The sequence below is a fragment of the Cydia amplana genome, chromosome Z (genome assembly GCF_948474715.1).
Source record: "Cydia amplana chromosome Z, ilCydAmpl1.1, whole genome shotgun sequence".
NCBI classification, from domain to species: domain Eukaryota; kingdom Metazoa; phylum Arthropoda; class Insecta; order Lepidoptera; family Tortricidae; genus Cydia; species Cydia amplana.
In genome coordinates this window covers 33,178,128-33,191,382 of record NC_086096.1, presented here as the reverse complement: position 1 = coordinate 33,191,382, position 13,255 = coordinate 33,178,128, and the positions used below count along the sequence as shown (strand labels likewise).

At 36.5% G+C, this 13,255-nt stretch overlaps 2 protein-coding genes across 2 annotated transcripts in view; one reads left to right on the top strand and one right to left on the bottom strand.

The window, feature by feature from the left end:
• Positions 1 to 13,255, top strand: part of LOC134661596 (large ribosomal subunit protein uL18) — a 226,170-nt gene that overhangs the window by 85,672 nt on the left and 127,243 nt on the right. The gene's annotated exons all lie outside the window — the stretch shown is intronic.
• Positions 1 to 13,255, bottom strand: part of LOC134661598 (ras GTPase-activating protein raskol) — a 149,916-nt gene that overhangs the window by 104,718 nt on the left and 31,943 nt on the right. The window contains exons 4-5 of the mRNA XM_063517738.1: positions 12,731 to 12,760; positions 265 to 469 (exon numbers count right to left, since the gene is read on the bottom strand). Coding sequence (XP_063373808.1) covers positions 265 to 469; positions 12,731 to 12,760 — 235 coding nt within the window. The remainder of the gene's footprint in view (positions 1 to 264; positions 470 to 12,730; positions 12,761 to 13,255) is intronic.

The following is a 13,255-nucleotide window of genomic DNA, read 5'->3' as shown; positions in this document are numbered from 1 at the left end:
CATTATGCTCTGCTGTTATCATAACAATTATAGTAAACAACACCATCTATTGAACTAGGGATGAGTTAGAAGCGCCACCTAGCGTGACTTTACAGTTCGCTGTTCAAAGTCTGCTGCTTGTTTAACAACAGTCTAACCTCGTCATAGTACTGCTACTCGACGCTAGATGGCGTCTTAAGCAGAACCGTGGAAACTAGAGAGCGATGCATCATTCACGGTAAACGTTGTGCTTTAAATACATAAGTATTAGGTCCTATTTCTTACCTTGCACAGGCAACGCTCTCAAAGAGATAGCGTCTTCCTCGATTTCGTCCTCAGCTTCCTCCTCGGTGATGGAGGGTGGTGCAGCCCAGCACCGAAGTCGCGACGCAGCGTTACCGTTTGCAACTTGACCACCGCCATCGAGCCGGACACGAGGCAAACTTCTTGTGTATTCTGCGTTGTTATTATTATTGTTGTTGTTGTTTGCCTGTAAACAAAAAGGAACATCAAATTAATAGGTATGCCGACGATGGTAGGGTAGGAATGTTTTAACAGCCAAGTAATTACAACGGTTGTAGTTATCAGTAGATATAAATATGGCTACGTACAATACAGATACAGTAGAGTGTAGGGTAAACGTATCGATATTATGGATGCTATAGTACACCTAATATCAGGTGAACTTTTCGGCTTAGCGAGATCGTGGTGGAGTGAAAAATCTACATACATTACACGACCTTATTGCCTTGTAATATTTGGATTGTGTAGACTGTGTAGAAATATTTTTGGGTTATTCTGATGTTGGTCTAGATTTTTATTTGAATACCTGTGCGTTCATCCACTACACCTACTTACTTTTAAAAGTTTTAAATATTTTAAATGGCGTTGAAGTGTATTGGATATTGGTTCTACACTGTCAGACTTCAGACGCACACACACCAATTTCATATAACAAACTTCGCAGAAAACTCATGTATTCTACATTTGAACATAGAGAAAAAATACATAGATTGCTCACTCCATACATCAGTTTTAGTACCAAAAAGACTATTAGCATCTAGCATCGAGTAGCGGAACTATCAGTACTGCTACTTGACAATAGATGTAGACACTGAAATTAATAGTCTAACTGATGTATGGAGTGAGCACTCTTGTCTTACTATATTTCTCTATGATTTGAACTACCTTTACGAGCTTGAAAGAGCAGGCTCTTTCAAGCTCGTAAAGGTCGTAAAGGAAAGCAAGGGTTAGCTTTGAAACAGGTTTCAAAGCTAACCCTTGCTTTCCTCGAAACACATGAGTCTTTATTCCACCGAAGTGCTTTATCATTGATTCGCGAGTCAGCCCTACTGATAATGGCCCGCATTGGCCGGCTGCAGCTGCTTACGTCAGCCCTTCCGTATGTGGAATCACAATCACGCGACTATGTTATTTTAAGTTGACTAGAGTGTGAAAAAAGCGTAACAACTGGCGAAATATATTCACTTTAATATGCTTGTGTTTAAAATAAAATAAAACCACAAATATATTATGTTAAACATTTTAGTTTTAGCTTTAAATTTCCTAATGCTTCTGAACTACAAGATATATTCTTTATAGGTAAATAGTTTCGCGTCAATTATCTTCTACAAGTTTAGCAATTCTAAAACGTATAGCCTAGTAAAGTTTTAAACCTGTACTTTTAAAGCTTTCGTGTGCCACCCTACAATAGAATTGGAATGAGCAAATAATAGTGTGAGGCCTTTAATATTTGACACGCAAGAACAATGTCGCAACGTTTACGTAAACAATTAGAAATAAGATTCTTTGATAACGCGCCAACTGAATGTTTTCGTCACTTTTCTTCTATGTGGTTTGTTTAACATGTCGGAACAAATTAAGATTAAGGAGTACATAACAAGATTATTATAATTACAAAATAAATTAGCTTATTCACTTCCGTGAGAACTGGCATGCTGCGCTCGCTCTACCGAGGCCTTATAAAAGCCATTCGATAGGATAAAGCTCTAAATAAGACATTTCATACATGTAATTCAGTTTATTAGTACCCTTACCACCAGTCACTCACAGTGTCAATACTGACATAAATACTTATACGCTAACGTCTACGTAACTCGCACTAATATTTCAGTACTTACGAGTGAGATGCATAGAAAGTAAATTACGTAGACTTTTAAGTCAGTGTTCACACTGCCAGTGACTCGTGGTACAGGTAGGTACAGGGGCCCGATTTTTGAAATTTGACCGCTCGATTTCGTGTATTTCGTTCATTAATATCTCCACTACTAGGCATGTAAATTCTACTAATAGAATTGAAAACAAGTGGTCAATACCACTAGATTCCCAATTTCAATCGCTCGTATTCCAAAAATCAGCATTTCGCCGTTTTCCACCGATTTTCGAGTGACGAAATCGAGCGATCGAAATTCAAAAATCGGCCCCCTGGTATCGGAGTTTTGTATTGGCACCGTAAATAAAGTCACGGAGAATAAGTATTTTAAACTTATTCTCCGTGTAAAAGTTGTTGAGTTACTTAAGTATATAATTAAATCCCAGAGTACAAGTCCTTAAAAAGGTTACGAATACTTATGTAATTATAAAAAAGAATACAGTAACGATATAGTATTACTGTGACTCACACTCACGAGAAAACATGGGTAGGTATGATCGTTGAGAAATCATAGAGTATGAATGTGAACGGTGGAAATAATTGAAGCGTGATGTCAATGTAACTGGATACAATACTAGCTCGCATACTATCGCGTTTCGTCCTTGCATCTCTATAAACAACCAACATTCAAAACATGGATTGCCTACCATAGGATCTCGCATTTTCATGGATCCGAGCAGCCAGATCTAGGAACAGCGTTCCGTTGGTGATGAGATGATAGCAGCGTTCCGTAGGTGAAGGCAGCAGCGTGAGGTACCACTATTGCTAATCCCATTGCCAAGCGTGGCAATTAAGGTGTTCCCCCCTATCATAAACACAATATTCTCGGGGGCAGCCTGTGTCTAGCAAGGATGGACGTCTTTGGGCTGATATTTCAATTGCTGTACTTATAAATAACTAACTAGAAAGTTAGTTACACAAGACACAACAAAAAACAAGCAACAACAGTTGCACTCCGGGAGTGCCGATAGAAGTGAAAACTCACCTCACTATGTTACCGACGCCCGGTAACACGATACATACGTTTAGCGGAGGTGTTCTATTTATTTATTATATATTATTATCATTCTCAAATAATATCACACTCTTTCATTGACATGTTTATTTACATACTGCCATGACAACGTCAAATTATTTGAACATGGGTAATGAGCAGAGATGTGACTTATTTGAAATACTTGTATTTAAAATGCAAATACTAAATGCAAAATACCTATTTTGTATTTTATATTTAAATACCTTTTGAAGAAAACTATTTTGTATTTTATTTGAAATAGTTTTTGGGACCTATTTTCTATTTTCAAAATACAAAATACTTTATAGTAGGTAATGTAGGTAGGAGTTACAATCTCTTCTGATGTTACAATCCTGGCAACTCTCTCATACTGTTGAATCTGTTTAGTAACGTCGCACATGACCACAAGCGTAGCGAGTGGTTAAAAAAGTGGAATCTTGAGTGTTGCGAGGGTTTCAAGGTACGAGAGGAGAACAAACTTTTCTGCCCTGATGAAACTTTTCTGCACAAACGAGACGTTTTCATCACACTAACGAGAGGCATTATACTAGCTGTAAAACATTACAAATCTAAATTAATGCTTTTAAAAATTGTCCGTTATAAACCATCATCCATCCATCCTTCCGGTTAATGTGAGCAAACAACTAGAAATTTGCACTTTAGATAGACACACTGTTTTCAAAGAATGAAGAGAGTCTTTTCAATTCGGATATTCTGAGTAATACTTTTTAATTCAGACTAGGTATTCACTATTCAGAGCAGGGATGTTGCGGATGCAGATTTTTTGACATCCGCGGATGCGGATGCGGATATTCAAAGGCTCACATCCGCGGATGCGGATGTCAAGATTAGGTACTTAGAAAACGTCAAATATTACATTTTTAGTATTAATAATAATAATAATAATTTGAGCCTATATACGTCCCACTGCTGGGCACAGGCCTCTCATGCGCGAGAGGGCTTGGGCTATAGTCCCCACGCTAGCCCAATGCGGATTGGGGACTTTACATACACCTTTGAATTTCTTCGCAGATGTATGCAGGTTTCCTCACGATGTTTTCCTTCACCGACAAGCTAGTCGTAAATATCAAATGATATTTCGTACATAAGTTCCGAAAAACTCATTGGTACGAGCCAGGATTTGAACCCGCGACCTCCGGATTGAAAGTCGGACGTCATATCCACTCGGCCACCACTGCTTTGCTGCTTATTTTTAGTATATTTTTATTAAAAAAAAACGAAACTTTTAGTATATGAGCAAGAATATAGGTGCGTTATATTTAATAAACAGTAACTTCGCCGACTTTTCTGGATCTAGACGATTTCGTTATAGGTAATGACGAAATTACCTAGCACTTACGCCGCCGCTAAGACGTTCCTGTACCGACTTGTTCGACATCCGCATCCGCATAAGCTCCGCATCGACTTTATGCGGATGCGGATGCGGATGTTGAAAATAATGCGGAAGTTCCGCGGATGCGGATGTTCGCAACATCCCTGATTCAGAGTACCTTTTATCGCAAAGTATTTGTATTTTTAAAAAGTATTTTGAAAATACCTATTTTGTATTTTGTATTTGAAATACAAATTCAAAAACTATTTTGTATTTTGCATTTGAAATAGTATATCAAGGAAGTATTTGTATTTTGTATTTAAATACTTTTTATAAAGTATTTTTCACATCTCTGGTAATGAGTCTTGAAAAGGAGTCCGCAACATAAATGTCAAATAACATTGAGTTTTTCTTTATTGATTTAAATGCCATTTAAATTATGAGTGGCCACCTTACGGGGCTTACGGTCACGTGATCGCCTTACGCCCCTTACGGTCACGTGATCGCCTTACGCTGTCTCGAGTTTATCATTTTTCCCCACCTCAAAAGTGCCCAGCGCCGCTAAAGAAGTTTTCACTTCAATTAATACTTAAGGCATTAAACCCGGACTTATTAGTAAGCAGCTAAACGATTCAGCCTGCAGCTTAGTACTTCAGATACCCATGTGTTCACGTTTAATACGGACGGTAAGAGCGAACGCGGCTTTATATGTTCCATCTAGTGATAGATAGTGATGTTTATAAAAAGGTCGTAATTAGTTGACTGAGATCAAAGCATACGAGTATATAATAGTTATTTTCGATACAAGTGCGAAAAAGAGGAAATTCGAAACGAGTGGCGATAAATTAAAACACGACCGAAGGGAGTGTTTTAAATCGACACGAGTTGCGAATTACCTATTCGCACGTGTATCGAACAACGTTTTACAGTACATATGGCACTTTAAAGTTTCGACATACGCACGAAAAGTGCTATTTTACGCACTAGTGCGGAAAAGTAGCCCCATATGTACTGTAAATAAATATACACGCGCCTCACTTTTGTTTCAGTGACACAGCTCCGTGATTTGGTTTGCATCCAGCCGCAAAACAGTTGTATGGGATTATGCAACAGAATGTAAGACACGCGCTTGAGAAAAACTGCGAGACAATGATGTTAGTGCATGTGAATCTCATAATGCTTATGTTTCAATATTTAACTATTTCATTAGTCATACTACTTATACTACAGTCATACCAAGCACAATTTCAGTAAAAACTGCATGCTAATTTGAATCCTTTCCCATTGCCACTAATATGCGGAGTACATTAAAGTACTTATTCCTTCAAATTAAATCCTTCATAGTGTAGGTACGACTTATGTACAAACAACCATGAGGTAGGATTGATTGATCTAAGACATCTAAATAAAACTCCGATGCTATTTAGGTAAAAAAAAAATAACAATAAAATTAAGGATTAAACCAGTTCAAGTTCACTAAAGGCCACTAGCACCATCCCACTAACACGTTAAACCGTTAACTCAGTGTCAAATTGTACTGGTAACCATGGTAACTCCAGGTTTAACCGGTTAACCCCGCCGGGTTACCCCGGGTTAATGGTGCAAATAGCGCTTAACATTGTTTTTTTTTAAACTTACTTGAAAAAGTTGGTGTACTACAGTTTCGCTTGGCGTTTCCTAAGAACTTGGCCGGAACGCTGCTTAGTTATGATAATTAATAATGGGTCATGTTCTAAAGAACTAATAATATAGGTTAGGTACAAGCGAATAGTTTTAATAGAAATTACACTTAATCTAATTTTCTTTACAAAATGAAAATCGGTTTACCTTAAGCGATATTGAAGCAAACTTCTAATGTAAGTACCTAACCTAAGAAATTATTTATAGAAAGCGTCGTGTTTATTTTTAGAACGACATTACTCAAAGTGTCCTGGCTTGAGCTATCTTCGCGATGTTGTAATGCACATGCATTAAAAAACACTTATAAAGCAAGTCTCCGTATAAAGCGATACCAGTATCCTGTAAGCGATTCTAAGTATATAATTGAGCGTAATCCATGGTTTAAGGCAGCGGTCGGCAACCCGCGGCCCGCGGGCCGCATGCGGCCCGTGAACCTGTCACTTGCGGCCCGCGAGCCTCCCTGGCTATTTTGTATGTAATATTGACAAACGACAATGTCTGATAAAGTCATAAATATTAACAAAGTGCGGCCCGCGTCAACTTCGTTTACTACTATGTGGCCCTTGGCTGCTAAAAGGTTGCCGACCGCTAGTTTAAGGCGTACTTCTAGCCAGGGCCAGAACCGGAAATTCTAACCAATTAACCAAGGGAAATTAACGATTAACCACGTTCACCTCATTGCCCAGGAAAGTCGGAAAGTAGAAACGAGTACATTTTCGTATATAACTCGTAAAGAGTGGCCCATAGCATAAAATGTTCTGAAACGGAAATAATCTACACAAAATTTCCTACAAAAAAGATATAGTACACTTTTTGCAAGAATCAATATTTAAAAAGTTATTAAAGAAAGAATGTTATTTATAATCAATTGTAAGGTTCATTTATTTTTAGTTTTTCGTAAATAACTCGTAAACGGTAGCTCATAGCAGAAAATGTTCTACAACATAAATAATCTACATACAATTTGCTACAAAAAATATACTGAATACTTTCACTAGGCTCAATATTAAAAAAGATACTAAAGCGATAAAGTTAATTATAATCAATTTTAAAGTCTCTTTTTAGTTTTTTATAAATAACTCTTAAACGGTAGCTCATATCAAAAAATATTCTAAAACATAAATAATATACATAAAATTTTCTATAAAAAACACATGGAATATTTTTCTCGGGGATTGATATTTAAAAAGATATTAAAGGGGGAATGTTAATTACAATCACTTCTCAGGTCCCTTTTTTTTGGTTTTTCATAAATAACTCGTAAACGGTTGCCCATTGCAAAAAAAAACGTTATATTTATGTAATCCTGATAAAATTCTCTACAAAAAATATTATTTATACTTTTTCGCTAGGATCAATATTTCACGAGATATTAAAGCGGAAAAGTTAATTATAATCAATTTGTAGGTTTTTCTTTTTAGTTTTTCGTAAATAACTTGTAAACGGTGGTCCATAGCAAAAATTGTTCTTATACATAAATAATTAACATAAAATTGCCTACAATAAAAATCTAGTACACTTTTTCGCTAGGATTAATATTTAAAAAGATACTAAAGAGAGAAATTTAATTATAATGAATTCTATACATGATAGTAATTTTATTTTTAAGATTGGGACGTACAGTTCTATAAATAAAATTTCTAATTATCTTCTAAAACTAAAATCATCATCATCATCATCATTGCTGACGGTGATTTCGATGGGGGTTCCGTTAGTGCATGAGCCAGATCATACACCACTTGGACACTAGAGCACGAAATTCCTGCTTTCCGGCAGCCGCATCGCACCCCACACCCGGTCGTGCATCGGTAAAATATGGTGTTGAGAATGGAGTCAGGTGCCACTGGGTCGTTGGTTGTCACCGGCTTTAGGATGCCATCGGCCCCTCTCGCCCATCCCCATTGGGTAGGTGGTAAGGGGTTACCCAGCATTACATTTTTGACTTTTCCTGAACTAGTGCAGTCGACTGTAACACTATTACAGCGCAAATGTCAAAATCAATGCGCGATTTTCGTCATTTGCGACAGTAATGCGGTTGGCAGTAATATAATAATATGTATTCTTTATTTCAGACCAGGTCCATACATATATTATATATTATAACATTCATATATTATATTACATACATGTGTTAGTAGCAGTATGAAATACATAATTAATCATCCTACAACTAAGGTTAGTATAGACAGGACATAACAGACTATTTCTACATAGTTACATACAGTATTGGCTTGCCTGTCAGTACATGTATCATATGGCAATGGTTTATGTACTGACAGTCAAACCTTAACGCAAATGCCCTCAGGATAATGTTAGAGTTGTCCCGCACCCTACGCGACTGGGATGTGCACCGCATCCGCATTGTGGTGTAGAAACAGTCTACCCTAGCGTCAGCAAACATCCCCGATGCGCTGCAGTCCTGTAATGTCCTGGTGGAATACTGTAGCAGTAATGCTGACGTACCTAGTCTGAATCCAAACGGTACCTTAACGCTCATATGAAAGATGTAGTAGTAGAAATTTTCGTTGTCTTCGGGTAAGTCTCGGTAGCTCAGTTGGCTTGGCAGAGCGATGGGTTGGTTCCAGAGTCGTGAGTTCGTATCTCGCCCGAGACAGTTTATTTTTTATTTCTTACGTAGATAATAAACACATACATGATATAAAATTGACTAAAGTAAAATTGAATATAATTACCTAACGTTCCCCTTTAATAACTTTTTAAATATTGATCCTTGCGAAAAGTGTACTATATCTTTTTTGTAGGAAATTTTGTGTAGATTATTTACGTTTCAGAACATTTTTTGCTATTGGCCACTCTTTACGAGTTATATACGAAAATATAAGAAAACAGATCACTGAATTGATTTTAATTAACGGTCGCGTGTTGATATCTTTTTGAATATTGACCTTAGCAAAAAAGTGTATGGAATCTTTCTTGTAGGCAATTTTATGTAGATTACTTATGTATAAGAACATTTTTTGCTATGAGCCACCGTTTACGAGTTATTTACGAAAAACTAAAAAAAGGGACCTTTAAACCCCCCCCCCCCCCACCCGTTAGCACAACCCCCATCCACCAGTACTTTCAGTATGTTGTGTAAGGCACTTTTACCTACAACTGTGCCAAAATTCGCTTATACACGTATTATTTCCCCTGTGTGGCTGTTTTTGGTCTTCGTTTGGTGGCCTACTGACCTCTTACCGTCTGTGCGACTCAACCCCGGCGGCTCCAAAACGCACGGCACGTTAGCCGACACTAAAGCCCGCCGCACGATCTCATTAATCGAGTGGTGCCTCGGGAAATTAAATAAAATAAATAACAAGTCGTAAAGTTCGTTGCAATATGAAAAAGCGGGTCATAACAGTTTTAATTTAACATTTTAATATGAATTCTATTGCTTGTCATAGAACGGCGATCCACTTATCTCTTTATCTCTTACGACCTTACGTAACGATTTTTCTCAGATACAGACATGATTAGATCCCTAGAGGTCGTAATCTTATGGACAACTCGGGTGCAATCTCGAGCTTTTCATGCAACTATACTTACATTTTTATACAATAAGTTCATCAAACCCTTTCATCATTGCCTTAATTAAGGTAAGGTTATTAAGATTTTTTTCATAAATATTGGTTAATTCGAAATACGAAAACTACGAAATTCGAAATACGAAAATATGATATAAATTTGATGGTTTTTTTTTTTAATTAGTACACAGTTTGGTCGACATTGTGACTGTAAATTTGATGGTGGATGTTTTTGAATTAACCAATTATGTAAGTTTAATCTTGTAAATAAGAGTTTCTTACAATTTGTCACTTATCCAACGTGAAGGAATACAGCCATATTCGAACTTTAAGATACGTCAACTACTAGATATTGAAACGATATGGATATGGATCTTGGTGATGTCTAATAGAAATCTAGTTCAAAATCGAAATCCGGCCCAAACCTAGATGCACGAGCGAATAACTAAGGGCCCGATTCAGATTTTGTAATAGACATCTATTAGATATCTTTAGGACATCGCCAAGATACGATAACGATATGTTTAAGATCTAACCTGTCAAATTTAATATTTCCGCGATTTTGGAGATACTCTTGAACGATTTCCACAAGATATTACTTAGAGATCTAATTCACATCTAATAGATATCTAACACGATCTATCGTAAAAGTGACATTGGTTGCCCGAATTGTGCTGCAAAAGAGAACTAGTTGAAATTTTGTAGTAAGTCTCGAGACAGGACGAGCCTTGTCCTGCATAATGCGCACACGTGCGCTGTACGGCGCCGGCGACACGGCACCTACGGTAGACATTGTATGAGAGTGTAGAGATAGACAGTACCCAGCAAGTACCTATATTTGGCGTTACATATGTACTTGCCTGTTTAATATCTACACGTAACAATCATTCAGTTCTAGTTATACATGATAATAATTAATATTTTTTTAGCTTCGATGTGAACAATTTATATATATTTAACAATTTAAATTAGTTCACAAAGAAGCTAAACTGTACCAAATAAACCTTACTAATTTATTTATTTGTTTATGTTAGGGAGAACCAACAGCTTTAAATTCACAATAGACAACAAGATTAAAACGGGAAGCCAATTACAGGAACTCACAGGTAGTTACAAAGTATTCAATTTTAAACTAATGCTAGCATCTACGCACACACACACATGCGTACAAAAAGCGAGAAAAAAAACCTTAATTGAAAATGGCAATAGAAGCCTTACAATAGATCCTAAGTTTTGAACACTTAGTTCATTAGCGCCTAGAATAACAGAGATCTCAGAGTTCAAAAACGCATTTTCATGAGACCAATCTGTTTTCATAAAAAAGTCTCAATCGGTTGAGAAACGACGAAGTTCTGAAGTAATAAAACATTTAACCCGTGGAGCGCCCAGAACCAAGAATAAAATGGAGATATCATCACACGTGTCTTGGTAGAGCGCCCCACGGGTTAAAAAAACACATATAACCGAACCGGAATCTCCTCCTTTTTAAATCGGGTAAATTATTGAATACGGAAATTAATGTAGGGGAGGATTTAAGGATGTAACAAATCAATTCAATCGGAAAACATAGTGGAAATTAAAAAATAAAAACAAATGTCTGAGTGAAGCAGATGGAAATGTGCTTGATCTTGTTAAAACTAGATTTTAAATAAAACGCTCAGCGAACCGGTGAAACTACGAATAGCGAGAGGAACTACGTTGTTTTAAATATAAATAAATATGTAACGTAATACAAATAAATACATTGAAAATCAATTTATCTTAGATACAGTCACCATCAAATATATCGGAGCGTAATATTTGCTCTCTAATGAACATGAATCTAACATCTAGGCGTTATGATGCGTGTTGTGATATTTTTAAGCACTCTATGCATTTGCATATATTTTTGATATGCAATGGCTTGTAACAAAAATAAATTGTTGAGCACACATTCAACCAATACTGTCTTTATCGGGACACAAATTAAAACCTTTAGGTGATTGCGTATAGCTATAGGAATGATTTAGTTGCGGGCGGTACCGCAGATGTGCGTTTATTTGCCATGACATCATGCAATGTGTTTTAATTTGGTTCCAAGAAAAAGGAATGGCATATTTTTGAATATGAAATAAAGGCATAACTTAAACGTAGTGATTTAATTCTCTTTGGGCATAACAGTAGGCTTGAGACTTTGAAGTGGCTAGTCTCAATCAGTCTCAACCATTGACATGTCACCAAAAAGCCGTAAGTCTACGAGTAAGTATATTAAATATTTACTGTTCAACTACACTTGACATTCCTTGTGGAGTTGACATCTATCCATAGCTACCTTAGAAAAGTGAACATGTAGGTAGGTAGGTAATATCTTGCTCCAAAAAGGTACCTACGTAATTTAATTTAATTGAACATAATGTTTGTTATTAACTAGGCAAGTTGGGTGCCGGGTTAGTTCTTAAACCCCCGAGGCAATAAGAGGGTATTGTTATATGTTTAACGTCAATGTCTGTCTGTCTGTGGAATCGTCGCTCTCCAACGGATGAGCTGATTTGGATGCGGGTTTTTTACGTTCAAGCGAGTTTCTTGCGGTGGTTCTCAGCTATTTTTCATAGATATTATATTTGAAGAATATCAACTCTTTTCCAGAATGATCTAAAGCATTTTTGGCATATAGCGTAGGGGGTTTTTGATTTTTTTTATTTAGTAGTTATTATCTCACTGTGGGCAAAGAATCAATGATATTATATAATATCATTTTTTGGGCATTGGCAAATTTAGTCTGCTCAAAGGTCTTATTAGTGACTTTGGCTGTAATATAATTAGGGATGTGTCAAAGATACTTCTGATTGTAATGAATAATTATTAATTAAACAAAGTAAATACAACAGACCAGCTATCATGGTCGCATTTTTATCACCTGTCATGCCATGCGTCACCTTCGCAATATATTTGTTAGAACGTGACAGCAATGGTGACAAATGATAAAGAGCCGGCCATCTTAGCCCTACAGGACATAGGACAACACGACACAACACTCATCTTACCTTGTAGTCCAAATAGAAACCCGGGAAGGACTGTCCGGATTGCGTGCAACAAACACAAATGCATTAGAAACGAAAACTAGAACAATTACACATCTTCTTAATTATCTATTAGATTTTATTTCTTACAGTTAAAGCTCAAGGGGCCATGATTAAAATACGATGGTAAAGGATTACATCTTGTACCAACACACCAATAGAAAATAATGAGTGAGATGCACAGATTATTTTGTTTAAACGTGAATGCTCGTCTATGTTTTACATCAAACGCTACGTGCTACGGCGTAGTACCTCTTGATATGCGCTAACTTAGATTCCTAATCTTATACCTCAATAACAGGACAACAAATTATTAAGCACGATCATTAAGATTTAAATAATAAAAAATTGGATTAGTTCCAACTTGAAACATTATTACTTTATTAGATTATTTATTCAAGTCATCTACGCATATACATACCATAAAACTCGCATAAATTCCGCATAAAAATACGTAGCCTAGATATCTAATACAAATTCCCATATCCA